Source organism: Lemur catta, chromosome 5, assembly GCF_020740605.2.
Source record: "Lemur catta isolate mLemCat1 chromosome 5, mLemCat1.pri, whole genome shotgun sequence".
NCBI classification, from domain to species: domain Eukaryota; kingdom Metazoa; phylum Chordata; class Mammalia; order Primates; family Lemuridae; genus Lemur; species Lemur catta.
Genome location: NC_059132.1, coordinates 25,315,507 through 25,336,854, shown reverse-complemented (window position 1 = coordinate 25,336,854; position 21,348 = coordinate 25,315,507). Strand labels below are relative to the sequence as shown.

The 21,348-nt window shown below is 43.8% G+C and overlaps 1 protein-coding gene across 1 annotated transcript in view; it reads left to right on the top strand.

The window, feature by feature from the left end:
* The window catches only part of ITK (IL2 inducible T cell kinase), a 66,416-nt gene that overhangs the window by 20,319 nt on the left and 24,749 nt on the right, over positions 1–21,348 (top strand). Inside the window, exons 2-7 of the mRNA XM_045551282.1 lie at positions 3,274–3,378; positions 5,598–5,679; positions 7,483–7,611; positions 11,495–11,535; positions 15,875–16,026; positions 19,596–19,661. Coding sequence (XP_045407238.1) covers positions 3,274–3,378; positions 5,598–5,679; positions 7,483–7,611; positions 11,495–11,535; positions 15,875–16,026; positions 19,596–19,661 — 575 coding nt within the window. The remainder of the gene's footprint in view (positions 1–3,273; positions 3,379–5,597; positions 5,680–7,482; positions 7,612–11,494; positions 11,536–15,874; positions 16,027–19,595; positions 19,662–21,348) is intronic.

The following is a 21,348-nucleotide window of genomic DNA, read 5'->3' as shown; positions in this document are numbered from 1 at the left end:
TATTCATCCAGCACTTTTCTACCCCAGGATTTTGCTGCAGTTGTTCACACTCCTCCAGACTTTCTCACAAATGGCTCCTGGTGAGCTTTCTGATCTCTTCCCAAATGCCCTTTCTCCAGAGAGGCCTTCCCTGGCCACAGGCTGATCACGTCATTCTGTTCTATTCTCCTTCTAGCACCTGTTTGTCTTACTTGCCTTCCCAACTATACTGTGATCTCCAAGACAGTCTACCATGGTCATCACTCCATTTCCTGAGTTCAGAATAGCACCTTGCTCATAGCCGGCCCTCAGTAAATATTTCCTCAGTGGCTAAATGCATTAGCCTTAAATCTGGTTAAGATTGTTTAAACTGTGTTCCAACTTGGCTCCCTTTGTTCTGATCCAACTAGTCACCGCTGTGGGCCAGCCACTGTGCTAGGCACTGGGGATATGGGACAGATGTCTTCATCTCTGCCCTTAGGGAGCTCAGGACTTAGTAGGTTCCAAAGACAAAAATGTCAGCAAACAGAGTTGTCATATTACTGCCATGAGCCTTTTGTTTCATTTCACTATGCATACTGCTAAGGAAATAACCCAACAGAGGTCAAAACAAGGTAACCTCAAAGCTCAGGCTCCCTGTTTACCAGTAGCTGCAAATGGCTGTTGAAAAGACAGCTCCTTTGTGCTCTTCTGTTTGTGAAAAACAGATGAACCATTCCAAAGAACTATGATTATGGGCAAGATCAAGGCATGTATTTCTAGCTGCGGTAGACTCCAAATGAGAAGATAGTTGGAGTCCACAGGGCACATGTTTGCAGAGGCTTTTAAGGGAAGACAAACCTCTTAATACGTCATTAGAGTAGAGTAGATGCTCATTTTCATTTCTATATACCTTGTAAATGTGCGGAGAAGACAGATGCATTCCACATGGCTAACCTTGGCTACCTCGGAGTTATGGGGAAGAGTGGGATAAGGCACTATAAATATTTTCTTCACGTATCTCTATCCTTTTTATTTGTTACAATAAACATAGACAGATTTTGTACTTTCAAAAATGAATGAAGTAGTTTTTATAAAGAAAATGAAGAACGAAATACCACAAAGCTTCCCTGTGTTTCACGGGCTCTATTTCTTACACCTTAAATTTTTTATCTTAGTACTGTGCCTCAGCTACTAAAGCAAAAATCAGCTTCCAGGCCGGGGACCCCAAAACAAAAAGTAAAGACTGAGCTCACTTCTGGAGAATTTGATGATGTCGTAGCTCTCCAAATACCAACCAGATACACTCATGTATCGCAGCTGTCTTGCAATAGTTAGGACTTCCTTAACCTCTTTAATTGGGCTCTTTATTGAAGGCACCTGTTATAAACTAGGTGCTTGTTGATGTCATCCCATTTTATTCTCCAATCAACCTTTAAAAGACAGCTATTATTATCCTCTTATGAGATGTAGACCCCAGGGTTCTGGGAGGTTTAATGAATTGCCCAAGTTCCCAGAGCTAGTTAGAGGCAGAGGCCTATTTTAAACCTAGCCTTTCCAACCTTGAGTTCATTTTACCACCATTTGTCACTTCTTTTTAAAGAATAAGGTATAATGGGGGTTGGGCCATAATCCCAAAGGAGATAATCCCAAATATTAAAATCTGAAAGGTCAAAATCCCAAAAAGTTTAATTCTGGAAAAAATACTTTTAAAAATTTCTTTAAAATACATTTATTTACATTTTTAAAGGAAGACTTATTTGAGAAACATAAAAACATAACATACTTCATAGGCCACTTTACACAATAAAATAGGCAATAACATCCTTATTTTTGCAAGCATCAGCACTAAAGAGAGTCACACAGGTGTGACAGTTAGGAGCAGATAAACTGGGTCATAAAGAAATATATAATTGTGGTCATCTGAAATGCTGTGACGGACAACCTAAGTCTTCTGATGAGATTGATCAAAAACAGCAGAAGAAAAGTCTGTCCCAGCTCTCCGAGAGAGACCAATTTGCCTTCTGTATTTGTTTTCTCTGGGCCCCCAGCCAACATTGAGGGAAGATCTTCCTCACCTGGTCCACTCAGACTCACACACTCATCTCCTCTGGCAACACCCTCACAGAAACACCCAAATTAATGCTTTACCAGGTTTCTAGGTATTCTTTCTTCCAGTCAAGCTGACACCTAAAATTAAGTCCACAAGTCCACCCCTTGTCAACCCGACACCCATATGTATCTCCTTAAACTGTACTTAATTTCCAAATGAAGACAGTAGCAAAGTTATAGCTCTGCCTACCATGGTGGGATTATGGTGCCCACAACAGAAAAAGCATTAATTGTGAGTTTCGAGATTTTAGACATTAGGGATTTTGATCTTTTGGCATCCAGAACTATGGCATTCGGGATTGTGTCTTTCTGGATTGATTGGTACCAGATACAATGACATGTTTTGGCAATAGGTCCCACGACTGAATTAAACTATTCCCAATGGCAGCCTGATTCTATGCACCTGTGAAAGGCTGCTTCTCTCCAAAAGCACTTCTCTAACTAGCCTTTCTTGGAGCCTGATAGTCTACCAATAGAATCTGTCCTGCTGGGTAAGGCAGCAAATCCCCTGAGATCCACTCTCCAAGCACAAGGACCCTTAGAAATGGGTAACTCGGAACATCGTTATAAATCACAAACACCATCACGTGAATTAGTTATCAGGGAAATCCATCTAGGAAGCTTCCCCGGGCATGAGACCAGGCTCCAGTGATGTTTGATGGGGAGGGTGGAGAAGGAGTAGCTCTAGAGCTGAGTCAGGAATGTCCTGCGAGGGTGTCATTAAAAAAGACATGGAGACACTAGATGCAGAAAAGAAAGGTGCCACCAACGGAATAAATCACCATCCGGCTCAGGCCTGAGCTCAATTACTGTGCTAATAAGGTCAAGGGCAGGCACGGAGCAGAGCAAATTGGCACATGTGTGGTTTATTTTCCATAGATCGCATGACCCATCCCAGCTGTGAGTTCTGTAAATGCTGCTGTTTCCAACGAGGGCAGCAGAGAATATGACCCTGTGCCTTCGAGAGGGGAAACCAGTCACTCCCTCAAGAAAATGGTTCAGAGGGCGTGATCCCCGGGGGTCTGCCCAGGGCGTCTCTCTCAGACGGGCAGCCAGGAGCCCGCTTCTGCAGATTTGGCTGGGAGGGCTGGGGTTGGTATACAAAGCTAATGGACCTTATATAGTAGTGGATTTCTAGAAGCAATCTGGACAAAAATCCTGTCTTCTCTCTTACATAAACGGGACGTGCTTGTCTTCCCACAGAAAAAGCGCACCCTGAAGGGCTCCATCGAACTCTCCCGAATCAAATGTGTCGAGATTGTGAAAAGTGACATTAGCATCCCGTGCCACTATAAATACCCCTTTCAGGTAAGTCTGTCAGGCCTGAGGCGGGTGGTTCCTCATTCCCCAGACCACGGTTAAAACCTCAGCTACTGAGAGGGAGGGCAGGAAGGGGAGGACTCTTTCTGGTCCTGGCTTTTTTTTTTTTTTTCAACTAAACTTGATCTTGCTTTTAAGGCTTTTTTTTTTTTTTTTGAGACAGAGTCTCACTCTGTTGCCCGGGCTAGAGTGCCGTGGCGTCAGCCTAGCTCACAGCAACCTCAAACTCCTGGGCTCAAGCAATCCTCCTGCCTCAGCCTCCAAAGTAGCTGGGACTACAGGCATGCACCACCATGCCTGGCTAATTTTTTCTATATAGATTTTTAGCTGTCCAAATCATTTCTTTCTATTTTTTAGTAGAGATGGGGTCTCGCTCTTGCTCAGACTGGTCTCAAACTCCTGACCTCAAGTGATCCTCCCACCTCGGCCTCCCAGAGTGCTAGGATTACAGGCGTGAGCCACCACGCCCGGCTTGGTCCCAGCTTAGCACTTAGACCAAGCCTGTAAGAAAACTCTGCATTGTTTCAATCAATGACATTCATTCATTCTTTCATTTATTTAACAAAGATTAAGCACAAAGTCTTAAGGTGGTTATTTTTCATTCCCTTTTCCCCCATGTCCCCCCTACTTCAAGGAAAGCCCTAAGTAAGTTTGCTTCCGAGGAAAGGAAAACAGCTGCCATCAAGGGCTCCAGGCCTCCTGTGCTTTAAGTGTATTTTACTCCTGATTGGAGGCAACACATGGCAGTCCTTGGTTCTAAATTGCTTGCAGGTTCTGAGGTAAGAAGACTCAGGTTGCACAATCTGAGAAGTTTCTGGCAGCATGCTGTCCAGGAGAGCAGCTGCTAGCCACCTGTGGATGTTTACATTTAAACATAAACTAATGAAAATTAAATGGCATTAACAATTCAGCTCCTCAGCCACACAAGTCACATTTCGCATGTTCAATGGCCACGTGTAGCCGGCAGTGACTGTACTGAGCAGCACAGACTAGAGAGTGTTTCCATCACTGCACGGAGTCCTACTGGACAGAGCGGGTATCATTAGAGTCTTTATCTTGTTTCTGACTCTTGGCATTTCTGGCTTCAAGGGCATGGATATCTTGCAAAACCCAGGGTACCATTTGTGTTTGCCAACCTGTGGGACAAATGTCCCATTTTTTAGTGTGGCATAGAAAAGAGCTTTTTTCCTACTAGAAAAGTGACCCCCATGAGTTGGAATTTTTAGGACTGAAAAAAAAAAAAAAAGGAATGACATGTATTATTATATATTTCCCAGTTAAAAATCCCAGTTACAAACGAGTGCATGAAAAAACTGGTGGAATTCAAAGAAGGCCTGTAATTCATGAATAGTACTGTACGAATGTCAATTTCCTGGTTTTGAAAATGTGCTCTGGTTCTGTAAGGTGTTATCAGCGGGGAGAGGTGGATGAACAGTACACGGGAACTCTGTACTATTTTTGGAACTTCTTGTGAGTTTTAAATTATTTCCAAATAAGAAGCTTTTAAAAATCCCAATCACAAAAATATCCCAATTACACATTTGTCATTTAATATCTTACTCTTTCATATTCCAGAGAGATTGTTTTTAATCACTAAAAAATTAAGGCAGATGTGCTTTCTAGTCAAGAGGATAATTTTCTCCTCCTATTTTAATTTAATGGAATATTGCTTACTGGTGACATGGAATCTGAGATGAGCAGCCTAAACTGCTCACCCTGTGTTTTCATAGCACCCAAACATCTGGATAACAAGGACACCTGGCCAGGCACAGTGGCTCACGCCTGTAATCCTAGCACTCTGGGAGGCCAAGACAGGAGGATTGCTTGAGCTCAGGAGTTCAAGACCAGCTGGAGCAAGAGCGAGACCCTGTCTCTACTAAAAATAGAAAAATTAGCCAGGCATGGTGGTGCGTGCCTGTAGTCCCAGCTATTCAGGAGGATGAGGCAGGAGGATTGCTGGAGCCCAGGGGTTTGAGGTTGCAGTGAGCTGTGATGATGCCACTGCACTCTACTCAGGGTGACAAAATGAGACTCTGTCGAAAAAGAAAAAAAAAAAAGATACATATCCCCTAATCACCCAAATATTTGCCTATATGAGAACAAACACCTGAGATCTCGCCCATGGCCCAGTAAGCTAGATGAGTCTGCTGGCAGTCACACATCTCCAGGCACACTGCTCACCTTGCACTCTGTGTGTGTGTTTCCAGGTTGTGCATGACAACTACCTCCTATATGTGTTTGCTCCAGACCGCGAGAGCCGGCAGCGCTGGGTGCTGGCCCTTAAAGAAGGTAACTAAACTCCTCTGCCATTGGGTCATTGATACCCTTGATCTTATAGTAGGTTTGGGTTCCACAATAGAATACAGTGTCGTCTGAGAGCAGCTGATAGCCAAGCATTTTTTCCTTTCCGTATTGATGGAAGGTCTCTAGTTCTCACCCTGGGCCTAGGAGGCAAGGACAAGTATAGTTCAGGAACTGGCCAAACCCAACCTGCTGCCTGTTCTTGCAAGGCTCTGACCTATATTTTTATGCATTCCATTTTGAATGGTTATATAAGTACTCTCGATTAGGGTTAGACCCTCGATTTTGTCTCATGGCCAGCAAACCTAAACTATTTACTCCCTGGCCCTTTAAGAGAAAGCTTGCTGACTCCTGGTTTAGTGTGAAGCAGCTGTAGGCCCTGGAGTGGGCTGACCTGGGTTTAAGTCCCAGCTCTGCCCTTCACTGTGTACACCTGGGTAAGCTGTGCTTCCGTTTCCCCATCTTTTAATAAAGGAGAAGAAGGGAAATAATATAGAACCTGCCTCCAGAGCTGATGTGAGTAAAGTCCTGGGAACCAGGCTGGCCCACAGTCCGCACCCAACGCGTGTCAGCCAGCTTGAAGGCTTTTCAGGCCATCAGAAGGGTCTTTCTTAAGCCTCTTCCTCCTGATGGCACAACTAGAACCAGCGCGGTGTTTAAGCATGTGGGTGGAGCCAGGCAGCCAAGGTGAAAATCCCGGCTCTGCCGACTGTTAGCCTGTGACCTTGGGGAAGCTCCTTGACCTTCACGTGTGTCTCCATTTCCTCAGCTAAAAATTTTGACTAAAAAAAAGTCATAGGGTTGTTGTGAGAATTAAATGAGGGTGTGAAAGGCACTTAGAACAGTCTCCATCCCAAAGAAAGCTCTCGATCAATATTACATTATTGGTCTTTCGTCTGAAGCACTGGATGTGTCGGGGGGATCCAGGTTCCAATACTCGTCTGTCTCTAAGTAGCTATGAGGACGAAGGGTAAGCAAACCATCTGATACTTCCGGAGCCACAACTCCTCTACCTGGAAAATGAGAATAAAAGTACAAAGCGTATCTTCTTCCAAGATTGTGGTGAGCCTCAGTGGGGACATGAATAGGCAAGTGCTGGGTGAACTGGCAAGTGTTCCCAAATACCGCAGTCACGGGACATAGAGGAGAAACACTCAAGCAAACAGCGATCGAAAAGCCCAGCTATATCCACTGGCATTCTCTCCCTGAGAAGGGATTTTACGCACAGGATGTAAAAGCTGGAAGGAGCATTAGAGATTAACTGTCTAGTTCTGGGTTTGGGTTTGTTTTTTTTTCGATAGCAGAATCCCTTCTTTCCCTACCAAAATCTTACTTCAAAGCCACAGATTTAGCAGGGATAAAAGCAAAATTGCTGTGGTGGAAGGTGGGAGAGGTCGAAGGGTAGGAATCTCGAAATCGACCCTCTCTCAATCTTCCCATTACCCTGAAGGCACTTTTGTAGAGCCCAGAGATCCAGTCTAACAATGTCATTGCATAATGGGGGAAACTGAGGCTCAGATGAGGGTTTGCCTACGCTAAGGACACACAACTAACCCAAGGCAGAGCCAGAAAAGAACCCCGATCTGCTGTCGCCTAAATCTAACACGTACTCCGACAGTAAGTAGCATGGTGAATTTATGTGCTCGGGTCAAGGCCATTCTTCTGACAATTCTGGGTAACGCTCATTCAGGCCCACACAGCAGGGTCCAATCTCAGGCAGTTATAAAGTTGGTGGCCCTTGATAGACTCTGACCTGGAAATAATTCTTCTGCTGGTGCCAATCCCTTTCAGAAACGAGGAATAATAACAGTTTGGTGTCCAAGTACCATCCTAATTTCTGGATGGATGGGAGGTGGAGGTGCTGTTCTCAGCTGGAGAAGCTTGCAACGGGCTGTGCCCAGTATGATCCAACCAAGAATGGTAAGAGACTGGGAATTCCCTTTCTTTGTGAAACGAGTGTAAAAGAGTAAAAGCTCTTAGCTTCCCACCGTCAGGGGAATGCCAGGGACGGAATGCAAACTTCTACGTTTTCGAAGGAGAATCATGTGTCTTTATCACCCGTCTGTTCATGCTTTCTCAGCTCAATGCTGATGTCTTTACAGCTTCTGACTCCTCAAAGTGTGGTTTTCAGACCAACATGGGCATCACCTGGGAGCTAGTTAGAAATGCAAATTCTCTGGCCCCACCCAAGACCCAGTGGATCAGAATTTGCATTTTAACAAGATCCCCAGGAGATCTGTGTGCACAGTAAGGTTTGAGGTGCCCTGCTATCACCTTCATGTTAGGACATTCGAATGGCTTGGTCTACTTGAATCTTAAATTATAAAGACAGCCTTGAGTGATATACAGTATTATAAATTTCTTACAGTGGCATCACACCCTACAAGTGTTTAATTACACAAATTCAACTCTATACACTTAAGGGGAGAGGAAGTAAAAAAAAAAAAAGCTGTTTATTTTACTGTGTGGCTTCTCCCCAGTTCCCCTTTAAACTCACCCTTGACCTCCACAATCTCAGAGAAAAGAAGGCCACAGTCTAAATGCAAAGTGCAAACAAAAGAAATTGTTTCTTGGCCCTAGCAAAGGCTCAGGTCCTCGGGATTGGACTGCAACTGGATTTCATCTATGTCATGACTGTGGGACCTTGGCCAGCAGAGTGCAGCTCCACCCTAATGCACTTCCACGTTCATTGTGCCCTTGCTCCTCTCAGCCCTCTGGGCAGATGGTGTGATGTGAAAGGATGGATAACTCCAGGCCACACAGCTGCTGCGTGGCCCATGTGACTTGCTTTGCTGCCATTTTCCTCTCCTCTCAACCTCTTTTGCCATTGCTACCCTTTCTCATCTGTCAGTTTCTTGTCTGCACTAACATTTAATAACTCAGATTGACAGCCCAAGGCGGATATAACACACCACTGGGTTTTCCGTGGCTTCCTGAGTCACGGCCCCTCTCAGTGCCACGTTAAAAACCACCATTTCTCACCCTGCCCCTTGGGAAGGAAAGTCCTTCGATGTTATCAGTCCCTTGGCCCAGAGAAATAATACTTATCAAGTTCCAGAAGTCAATGACCCTCCACGTTGGTCCCATTGGCCATACTCCCAAAGGCCAGGATTTAACAAAAAAGGGAGGGGTGGTTTTCATATATGGTTGGAATCTGCCATCATAAAAGGATGGTGTGGGCTCGCCTCCGTGAGCAAAAGCCCTTTCCAGAGCCAGAGATCTGGTCTCCAAACTCCTGACACCACCTTGCTGTGGGCCCTCAGGTGAGTCATTTGGCCACCAAGGGCTCTGATGTCCTCGTCTCTAAAATAGTAAGGGAGGTCTTAGGGGCTTAGGATGAATTGACATCTAAGCACCCTTCTAATTCTGACCTTCTTTGAATCTATGTTTCCATTTTGCAGTTTTGAAAATGTTTGCATGTGTGTTGCAGCTATTCCTCTTCAGGGCACACAGTATTTCCCGCCACTGAGTGGGAAACGCGTGACTGAGGTGTCAGGAGCATCTGAATGACTCGCCAGCGCTACGCTCAGGGAGGGCTGGTCGTGCCGAGTTCCTCCTCCCCACGTGAACCCAGGGCCTGGCCACCGCGGTGCCTCCTGTGTGTGCCAGGCACTTGTTCTGCTAACGGTTTTGACTGCTTTGCAACCCGCTGCCATGTCCCCCTCGGAGCATCTCCTCGCTCTCCCCTCTTCTGAGTTGGCTAAATAACCTGGCCCTTCACAGTTCTGACACAATTCAGAGCAGAGGCTTTGAGAAGCTCGCTGTGCTGTGAACACAGCACGTGGTCATTTGCCGGGGGTGAGAGGTCGCAGGCTGCCTGGGTTGGGGCACACTGACAGTGCAGGGTCTGTGAGCATGGGCTTGGGAGTGAAATAACATCTAGGTGAGTCCCAGCCTACCCCTTCCTTGCTGTGTGACTTCATAGATGTTACTTAACCCCTCTGAGCCTCTGAGTTTCCTCACCTGTAAAATGGGGATAATGACAATAAGAAACTACTGTGTGGGGTTGTTGGGCACTTCAGTGGGTCATGGGAAGCAGGAGAGCTGCTGGCACTTCATGAGTTGTCGATAGATGGTAATTGTGTCTACTAGTCTTTCTTATTTGTGGACAGAAGAGTCGGAGGCTGGGATATAGCAGTCCATGTCTATGTCTGGGAAGCAGTCGAAGTGGTTGAGTGAAAATAGACCCTGCTACACCCAAACCACAGCAACACCCATCTCTGCAACCAGAACCGGCCCTGATCTCCCCACGTACCAACTTTCCACAGAGGGAGTGGAAGGAAGGGAAGAGCAGGGCCAGAGGGAATAGAAAGAGAGACCAGGCCTGGCGCAGTGGCTCACGCCTGTAATCCTAGCATGCTGGGAGGCCGAGGTGGGTGGATCGTTTGTGCTCAGGAGTTCGAGACCAGCCTGAGCAAGAGCGAGACCCCATCTCTACTAAAAATAGAAAGAAATTATCTGGCCAACTAAAAATATATACAGAAAAAATTATCCAAGCATGGTGGCGCATGCCTGTAGTCCCAGCTACTCGGGAGGCTGAGGCAGGAGGATCGCTTGAGCCCAGGAGTTTGAGGTTGCTGTGAGCTAGGCTGATGCCATGGCACTCACTCTAGCCCGGGAAACAGAGCGAGACTCTGTCTCAAAAAAAAAAAAAAGAGTTTAAAAAAAAAAGAAAGAAAGGGAGACCAGTCACAGAATGTCCAGGGCTGGAAGGGCCCAAGGCCACCCAGCGTGTATCTGTCGGGCTGGGGTAGGGAGGCCAGTCTCCTGGCTCCAGGTTGAGTGCGAAATGGGAACCATACTTGCGATTATGTGGGTTTTCCTTCTTCTCCGTTAATTGTTCCCCCAGGTCAATACCCCAGCCCGCCCTTGCTTACAGTGTCAGTGTCACCGTGTGACTCTCCTCTCCCGCATCCCTGACACGGGCTGTCCAGCTTCAAGTCAGCCTCACGCAGAGGTGAACAGCCCACACCTTCCTGTGCGGCCCATTTTCTTATTATCTGTAATTATCCAAGAAATCTTTGTATTGGGCTGAAGGCTGTGCAGGGCCTCCAGACACATAGAGACACCCGCCTGTGTGACACTGGTCCCAGGCCTGGCCTCTGCAGTGCCACCGAGGAGGGACAGTGGGGGGGATGGAGAGATAAAAGGAAGTTCATAGGGAAAGGGAGGGAGAGAAGACAGGAGAAAGGAGGAAAGAAGGGAGAGAGAGGAGCTAAAGAGAGGGAGACATGGGGACATGAAGAGATGAGCAGAGAGAGATGCTGGGGGGAGGTGGTGAGAGGGAAGCAGAGAGAACACAGGGCCAGATGCCTTAGGGCAACTAGAGGTGGATTCCCGCAGCTCAGCAAGCAGCGCGGTGACCTCCCACCTCCTCCCCTCCTCAGGCAGCGACAGCATTAGGAAGTCTGTGAGTCACTGTTCCCCTGAGTCATCCATTCCCACCCCTGGGCTTAGCAAGTGACAAAGGCGTTCGTGAAGTCTCTGGGCCTATAGGGAAGGGCGCAAGTCTAACCCCTCTGTCAGGCTTTTCCTCGGAATGCAGAAAAAGAGGACTCAATATGGACTTCTAGAAGCCTCCGGTGTCCTCTAGAAAAGAGGAAGGGGAAGCAGCAGGCTGGAAGAGATTACAGACGGGCTCTGGCTCTGGATTCCCTGTGTCTCTGTCTCCTTCTGGCCCCTTCTCTTCTGTTGTTCTCCCTGGGCCCCTTTTCTCCGAAAAGCCCCCCGGGGCTGCTCACCTCCGGTTGGGTTGGTTGGGTTTCATGCTTATTTTTTTCTTTTTCTGTTTTTCCTGTTTCAGCTTCAAAGAAGCCTCTTCCTCCTACACCTGAAGACAACAGGGTGAGTGAAAGAGCCCACGCCCCGGGGGCGGGTGGGCCCAGCGCTGCAGGTGTGCATTTTCCCATCTGCCCATGTTTCTCCAGCCCAGGACATATGCAGCAGACTGTCGTGATTCAGCCCAACTCAGCACGGGGGTTTCTGGGGCCTGAACTGTCCCGTGGGTCTGTCCACTTAAGGGGCCACTCAGCTGCTACATCTCCACCTTCCTTTAGTCACTCAACAAACACCTGTATCAAACTGTGTGTCCAGTCACTTGACCACTCTGGAGTAGAACAACAGCTCACATCTCTATAAAAACGTGTACTTACCCTAGGCCTTCACATACAAGCACTTTGGAGACGTACATTTCATAACAGTTTATATATTTCAAAGCACATCCACAGATTTATTATCTATTTTAGAACTTACTATCTTTTCTATTCCACGTCAGAGAGTTTTATTCCCATTGTAAAGCTTGGGAAACTGAGTCCCAAGAGAGGTCTTGAGGCTTTCCCAAGGCCAATCAACAAGCTAGTAGGAGGCAGTGTTTCTGGCGGTTGTTAACTCAAGCAGTGGTTCTCAAAGTATGGTCCATGGACCCGCAACACCAGCATCACCTGGGAGCATGTTAGAAATGCAGATCACAGGCCCCACCCCCAGACCTGCTGCATCCAAAACTCTGGAGGAGGGGCCCAGCAATCTGCATTCAAATAAGCCACCAGGTAATCCTAGGTACATTCAAGTTTGAGAACCCCTGGTCTCTAGTAGACTGATAGGGGATATGACCCTTACCTTATGAAAACCTTATGAAAATATTAACACTCAAATATCCACATTTGAGTACTTGCCCTTTATTCTAGAACCTACTGATTCTGCTTCCTCATGCTTCTTCCTGAAGAATGAGTTCTGCTCTTTTTCCCTCTAGCCAACATGGTGACATTTCAAAACTGGCAGCTTCCCTATAAAGGGAAGCTCTAAATCCTCAAAACCTCAGGCTGGCTTTTAAATCTGTCATCAGCCTACCGCTCACAACAGGAAATCAATGTACTCAAACTGTAGCAGCAAACGAGCGCTCTCTCTTTCTCTCTCATACCCCTTCTGAAGACTATTTCACCGTCTTTCTTGAAGGCATGGCGGGCTCAGTTCGGAATCCCATTGCCCTTGCTTGCAGACGGTTTCCTCGACAATCCCGGCTAAACCCGTACCTCTCATCTTAAGTCAGTTTGCACTTTTTATTTTCAGCATCAGTGAAGGTGAAAAAGACAGAAAATGTGGCCAGTCCATGTCTCCTCAGACTCTGCCATTTGCCTTGCAGACTTCTTGGAGGAGCAGCGTCAACGCTGTTTGGAGCATTCTGACCACAGGGTTTGGAATCATTGTTCTAATTTCAACCACATGTCTAAATCCATTGCAGCATTTCTTACTCTGAGCCACTGGAAGTCATTTCTCTCTTCCCCTTCGTGTTCTGTTACCTGAGGGGTAACGACATCTTGGGTTGGCACATAGAGAAGCTATGTTTCTAATCTATTCTGAGCCCACAGACCTCACGTTCTATGAGAGAAAAACTGTGGAGGAGGGCCAGCCCTCCAGAGGAGGAGGGTGGTTATTCTGGGTCAAGATGGAGAATGTCCATGGTCAGGGTCACCGACAATCCCAGGCTTCTCTAGCCTGTGAGTGCAAATGAGGTCATGCTTTGCACTGAAGTCCAAATTCCAATTCCTCTAGGCCCCTGACATCCACGGGAGCTCAGTCCCTCCTTTAAGGGCTTCCTGAGGGGCCTCTGAGGAATGTGTCTGCACGTGTCCTTTCTCCCTGGCTCCCTTTTAAAGCACCCTACTCCTGTCACTGCTAGCTGGGCTGTCTGGGAGGGCCCCTCTCCACCCAGTGGAGCTCTCCCCAGCTGGGGCCAGAAGACCTCTTAGAGCCCAGGGCTGTTCTGAGACCCGCGGCAGAGCGGCCAGGTGAGGGGACCCTCATTCACTCCATGCCTCACCTCTTCACCTAAGTGCCCAAGCAGCCCTTCTGGAGCCCATAGACTCTCAGTCTCTCCAAATGCCATCTCTTGATCTTCTCACCCAATCTAGTGGTTCCCAACCCTACCAGACCCAGTGCTCCCCTTTTATGACATATATTTTGTAAAGCTCCTTTTTTTCAAATTTCAGAATATTGCGGGAGTACACATGTTTTGGTTACATAATTTGCTTTTGTACAGTTTGAGTCAAAGTTATAAGTGTGCCCTTCACCCAGATAGTGGGCATTGTACACGTTAGGTGTGAATTTACTCATCCTCTCCTCCCCCCTCCCACCTACTTGATTTCCTTTGAGTTTTACTTCCATATGTGCACGGAAGTGTTAAATGATTAGTTCCAATTTAGTATTGAGTGCGTGTGGTGTTTGTTTTTCCATTCTTGCTGTACTTCACATAGAAGAATGGTCTTCAGTTCCATCCCGGTTGTTATAAAAGATGCTAGATCACCATTTTTTATGGCTGAGTAGTGCTCCATGGTATACATATACCTCATTTTATTAATCCACTCACAATTCTCAATTGCAAAGATGTGTAAAGCTCCTTTTGTTACCCTGAAAAGAAACTCATAAATATACACATACTTTTAAAAAGAATCAATAATTGCTATAACTGTAAAACTAAAAAGGAAAGAAAATAATTAATGAAATGTAGTATGTGTTTTTGTGTGTAAATATTGGTGCATGACTATACTGGAACACATAATGAAATAATCAATTGCTTGCACCTGTAATTATCCCATTGCATTTGGCAGCTCAAATGCAACTAATACGGAGATGTTGTATTGGCGACTCAAATACAGTATTGCTACCTGTGATATGATTTTCTAAAATGGAAAGTTCTGAACTAAACAAAGTATAATCTTCCCTCAATGTACAAGGTATTTTGCATTCCTGGGAAACCCAGTACTTTGCATAGGGTAGAGGTAGTATCTAGGATCTTCTTATATATTATAATCACTGTATAATCAGCTTTCTCACCACATGAATGTCTACCAGGACATTTAAAAGGGTTAGGAAATGTGGGATCCTATAGAGCATTTTGCATTCTTGGCCCTCATTCATTAAATGCCCATAGCACACCTCAAACTTTGTGACATTTGAAATACGCCCATAGATGTCCGACATGCTCCACCACGTACTGTGGGAAGGTACCACCATAACTTCAGGACCCTGATCTGTCCTTTCCCTTCATAGAAATTAACCAGTGAGCTGACCTCTAGAGAGATGAATGCCATGCCATAGCTATTCTTTGTCTCCTTCAAGTGACCTTGAACACAATTCCTCCCAGCAGTAGCTCTTAGGGCAACAGCATCAGGCCTTCAACTCTCGTCTGTGCTACCCAATATATCACGTCCTCCTAAGCTCCACAAATGTCTGCACTTTAAATGCCAATCTGGGCTCAGCTGGGATGATATACTACATCAGTATGACAAGACTTTTATTTTCCTTTTTTTTAGCTCCAGTGTTTTTATGACACCAAATGCTTCCATGTACTTAGAGAACTTGTGACTTCCCAACAGTAAATCACATTCCAGCCAGCAACTCAATCACATCCCATATTTACTGTCTCACAAAATCTGCCAGTCCAGAGCAGGTGTGCCCCTCCTGAACTCTGCTGATGTTCTGCTTTCTGGTCTTTTCTTCATGTCCTCAAAGCTCATCCTAAGAAAGGTACTGAGGAGCAGAGACCTCTCAACAAGAGAGTCGACAAGAGAAAGAAGGGTGCCCAAGTGCCAGGGTGGAGAGCACTGAGACTAACTCAAGTGCTAAACTGGCCATCTCCGTTTCCCCACCTGGGCCTCAGTTTCCCCATCCTCAATGAAAGATTAATGGATTAAATGATCTGCCAGGGGAATTCCAGCTCCAGTAGCCCACGATTCCGTGGATCTGGACAAACCCACAAATCATATCCGCAAAGCTCGGGCGGAATGACTTACCGCTGGCCGCATCTCCTTCACCAAGAGCACGATGATTTTGGAGACAGACTACAGTGTATGACATGGTGCAGGCAGAGAAACCTGCAGGCTTTTGTGAAAAGTGTGTGGCTGCTTCGAATTCACTGTGGTTACAATTTACCTCGTAGACTGAGAAATGTGATGAATTCCAGGTACTGATGTCTTCGTGTCACATTCAGCACCATAATTCTAACTTGTAAAGAAAGCCAAGGAGAGGAAGGCAGAGTATCGCCGTAGATATCTCAGTGGATTGCAGGAACTGGTGTTGACCGGGCATAGGCCCAGGAGCAAGTCACAGCCCAGGGTTTTGTTGTTCTTGCTTTGTATTTCACTTCCTTTTAACGTCTTTGCTTGGTCTTCTTGTCTCCCTTCCCCAGCGGTCACTTCCAGAACCTGAAGAAACCGTGGTCATCGCCCTGTACGACTACCAGACCAACGATCCCCAGGAGCTCGCGTTGCGATGCAATGAAGAGTACTGCCTGCTGGACAGTTCTGAGATCCACTGGTGGAGAGTTCAGGACAGGAACGGGTAGGGCATCTTCGTGGTTGCTCAGTGTCTGGGGTGTGGTCAGAACAAAGAAAACAGCAGAAGGATCTGGCCTACCTCCCTCAGCATGACCACCACGCTGCAGTGGGAGAGCAGAGGCAGAAGGAAGAGGGAGGATGAGGAAGTACTTCTGGGAGGCAGCCACTTGCCACGCTTGCTCCCCGTACCCCTCTCAAGCACTGCAGACCAAAACTCGTCTAAAAATCCCCTGGGTCTTTCCCGCTGAGATCTACATTTTGAGATATTGGCAACTTGTTCTGCAAAGTGCTATTGTTCTTGAGCATTTGGGTGAGGTGGAAGGTACATCCCATCATGTGGTGATTACTTTTGGTGAAAAGAAAAGGTGTGTTGAGATAGTGCAGATTGGCGATTACATTAGGAAGCATCAGAAAGAACATACTAAAGATTTAGTTACAATCGCAATCACTGAACTAGTCATCCCAATGACTCATGAAGAAAATAAGGTTGCACAAATACCAATTGCCCACTACGGGATTTTTGAACGACAATCATCTTGTGAGCATGAGATTCACACTGCTTTACAAGGATTTGTTTTCCTTTTAACATATCAGAGGTATTTACCCATGCTCTGGACTATTTTCCAGAAAATGATTACAATAATTGTATAAATCCAACACATAAATGTACCCTAATTTGGCAAATATCCTTTTTGGGCACTTAGGTTCTTTCCAATATTTTGCAAATGTAAACAACACTGCAATGAACATCCTTACATATTAATGTTAAGGATTTAAATGTCTTCAAAGTATGAGGTTATTATTAACATATAAAAAAGCAAAAGAAAAAACACTCCATCATTGCAACATCTAAATATTCTACATCAATATTTTATTTTTTAAAGAAAACTAACAGAGAAATATACATGGAACAAAAGCCATTTTCCATGTGCCCCCCCACATCAAATCCAAATATAATCTCTATTAACACTTTCTTGTGTATTTAAACACAAATACACATACAAATGCATCTTTTCTCATTTGCACTAAGGTGATTCAGTTACTCTTCATCTTGCCTTTAACCTTTAATGATAAACACTGGAGATCTTTTCATATCAACATATGCAAATCTACCTTACTTTTGAAACAACTGCTCTAGTGTCCCAAATTTTCCAAGGTTTCTAAAACAACTGCCTAGTGTGAGAATGTATGATTTTGTTATAAATATTTAAATAATCACTTGTGGGACATTTAGTTTCCAGGTTATTTGTTTTCTTTGCTATTTCAAACAAGGCTTCAATGAGGATCTTGTATTTTTTTAATATCTTGGCAAATTTTTTAATACATACATACATACATACATCACATTTCTAACTGTGGAACTGTTGAGTCAGAGTGTGTGATATCTTAATTTTGGTAGATAATTTGGTCAAAAAGCTTGCCAAATTTACTTCCCCTTCAACAGGGTTATGGAAGTGCCAACACTGGATTCGTTAAACTTTAAAAAAAAAAAATTTGATGGGTTAAAAAAAGAGGGTTACAAATACCTTTATGGTTAAAGCTTTGCTTTATACACATGGTAAAATTTACATTTTCAAGGTTCCTTCCCTTTAAGTAGCCTTATCAACCCCATTGCAGGTGCAGGCAGAAGTGAGATGGGGTGAAATGTAGTGAGATTCAGACCTGTGGTTTGAGAGGCAGTGTAGTTTGCTAGCTAAAAGCAGACCCTAAAGCCCCTCACCTGGAGCCTCCCTCTCTAGCTGACTTACGGAGGCAAATGAGGCTGGTCACATCACCTTCTCTTGCCTGTTAGGGGCAGGCCTATATCGGAAACAGGTTCAAGACCGCCTAGGTCTACAAACACCAAAGGGACTTATTCAGAAATTCATCAGTTCAATCCACTGACATTATTCAGCACATCTAATGTGCCAGGAAATTTCCTCTCCTAGCTCTTACTTCCCCAAATGACAGTTTGCTCTTTGTTCAGTGACCCGTGGAAAGGCTTAACTATGCACTTCACAGGGCATCAGAGAAGACACGCCATTGGCCACTCAGCATTCTGAGAATGTCCCCAGTTTGTTTTGTATGGCACAGTGGAAAGTGCATGAAACGGGGAGACAGAAGTCTTGGGCTTTAGTAACAGCTACTCTTGTCATGTGTGACTACAGTCCAGTCACTTAACCTCTGTGAATCCTTTTCCTTACCTGCAAAATGCAGATGATAATATCAGCTTTGTCTGTCTCACAGGGTTGAGAAAATCAATGAGATGATTCAAGTGACAGAACTTTGTAAATTCTGTATATCCACATACAAGCGATGAGAATTATCATCATTTGTGTAGATAACCCAGCTTGGTTGTTATATTAAAACACAGTTCTTCCATTTGAAAGCAAAAATATTATTTAATCCTTTGTTATCATTGTAAACATATGGTGTGGCAAACCAGACATAATTAAGGGATTCCAAAAGAGAGACAGAGAAGGAATGGCAAATTTCAGAACAAGCCAACTCCCATCAATTGGCAATGGCTGCCTTGAGCACCGTGTTAATGAAGATTCTGAGGTTGCATGTCCACTTCTCACAGCACACGAGATAATCATCCCGTATGGAGCATTTCCATTCTTGATTTCTGCATTCCTCAAAACAATTCTGTGACATAGATTACATATTCCCCATAACCATAATCACTAGATTGAAAATTGGCCTTATTATAAGAAAAATTAAAACACTTTATGGAGTAGAAACTATCAGGCATCTTTACAGATTGGCAGAGTATGGAGGCATCTTATGTACAATCTAGTTTAGGTCCCTCATTTGACAGACATGAAGACAGGGGTCCAGGGAGTAGAAGGGACACAGCTCACACCTGGTGTTATTAAATGAGGTGATGAATGTGAAAGTGCTTTGGAAACTACAAAGCTATACACAAATGCAAAACATTTTGGTTTCCTTATTAATGTGTGCTTTTATTTATGCACAATTATTAATTATTGCCCAAAAGTGATTCCCCACCCCCAAATCCAACCTGATCTTATGTTTTTCCCTCATGTTTATACCATTGATATCTGAAGAAGCTCAATTAGGGAGGCCTTAAATTAAAAAGCTTACAAAACCACCTGATGGTATCTTTTAGAAGCTGTGGTTGGAATATCATCTTTTATATTTTAATTATTTTGGTTTCCTGACTATAAAATGATGGCACTAAAGTGGAAAAAATACTGACTATGACACACACACAAAAAATGTTTCCTTAAAGAAAATAGAGACTGAACATTAATCTTTTTTTCCAGTAGAGGAAATTTCACAATGAGGAAAGTAGCAGATAGAGCATTTTAAATAAACTAGCCACTTCTCAGTTATTATGTTTAATATTTTAAGGTGAAATTTATTGCCTTTAACAGATTGCAGGTTGTTGTCATTTTTTACCAATTCTTATATTCTAAACTTTGAAATGTCTTATCACAAATGCCAAATAATGTGAGACTCCCTCATCTTTAAATAACTTTTAGTGGATTAAGCCTATAAAATGAAGATGTAAAAGTTCTATCTAATCTAAACACTAATTAATCTAAACACTAATTTTCCTTTTAACAGGCATGAAGGATATGTACCAAGCAGTTATCTGGTGGAAAAATCTCCAAATAACCTGAAAACCTACGAGTAAGATATTTTATTTGTCTTTGGAAAATAGAGTGCCAAGGAAAGCTCCCTAGGTTAGGAGTAAATTATTGGTTAACTATAAAAATACCAGATATTTGCTTTTCTTGACTCACTTTCTTCTCCCATGCTCTGACCCCTAAATAAACAGTAGGGGAGCACCCTAAGTGGAAGGAAAAGGAGAGTATGTGCACTCACCTACGTTTTTATCAAAGGGATGATTCTCAGATACTTGAACAGATTGTAGTAAAAAGACAAGGTTCTACTGGGAATGCCAGGAATATTGTTCTTACTTGAGAAGGAAAAAACACTATGCAAACTGGATCAAATATAAATTGACTTAAAACATGGTTTAATGCAATACTTCCAATACTGAAACAACAGGTGTACAAATAGATATTAAATATCTGCTTAAATTGTATGAGGGTTTATTTCTAAGCTATCATTTAGAAGAAGAGTTCACAGGGATATAATTTTAATGGAACTACAGAATATTTTATGAAATTCAATTGTAGTGTACAAAGTACTCATCATGCATATACATCTCCCAGAAGCAGCAATTCTGTGGTAGCAATGTGCACATGCACCACCCAGATCTTGGTTCCTAAATAACATTTCCCACTGAAAAGAATGAGGACTTCTTGGAGAAATGGCTTGGGATTCCAGGGTTGGAGAAGGGAAAGCACAAGATGAATCTGGAATATCTTGTTGTACCGGAAAGAAAAGAAGTACTCAAAAAGAAATTTTTATAATGAAATGGACATGTCAAATGGGCACAGAAGTCAGTTTTCAAAGACTGATCAAATCTGGGACAATTTGAGTATCAAAATAGATAATGACAGTATATTGGACTACAAACCATTGAAAGTAATGTAAGAATCCATAATAAATAGATAAGTTGATATATAAATAAATAAGTAAATAAATAAGATGAAAAAGCTATTTCTTTTAGTAGAGAATGTCAACTAATCAATGATAAAGTTTTAAAATCACCATTTCATGACTCAGAGTACCCACTGATTTGGGCAAGAATCATCAGTGAATGTCACAACTAGGGAGTGAAAGTTTGCTGAGGTACAGCACATTGATGTGGCCATGAAGTATTTCCTCACAAATCACTTACAAAGTAGAGATAGAGAAAACTGATAGACCTCATCTTAAACAAGTGATCCAAGTTCACATTAATAATGGAGTGAACAGACATCACGTGTCTCTTTATGTGATGCACTGAGAAGAATACAATACCACTTCTCTGATATTCCTGCTCAAAAAAAAAAATGTATGACTTCAATTTAGCCATGTGGCTATATTAGACAAATCCAAATTAAGGAATATTCTATAAATTAAATGTCCTGTGCTCTTTAAAAAATGCATACTAGCATGAAAGACACAAAAGGCTGAGAAATTAACCCACATTAAAGGAGACTAAAGAGATGTGGTAACTGAATTCACTGACAATCCTGGATTGGATCTGGAACCCCCCAAAAATATCTTTTTGGTTACAATACACATTATTGGGACAAGTGATGAAATTTGAATAAGGTCTACAGTTAGATAATAGTATTGCATGGGTGTCAAATTTCATGATTTGGGTAATTGCACTGTGGTTGTACAAGTGCATATTCTATGTCTTACGAAATAGATACTGAAGTACTCTGGAGTAAAAGACAACTCTTAAATGATTCAGAAA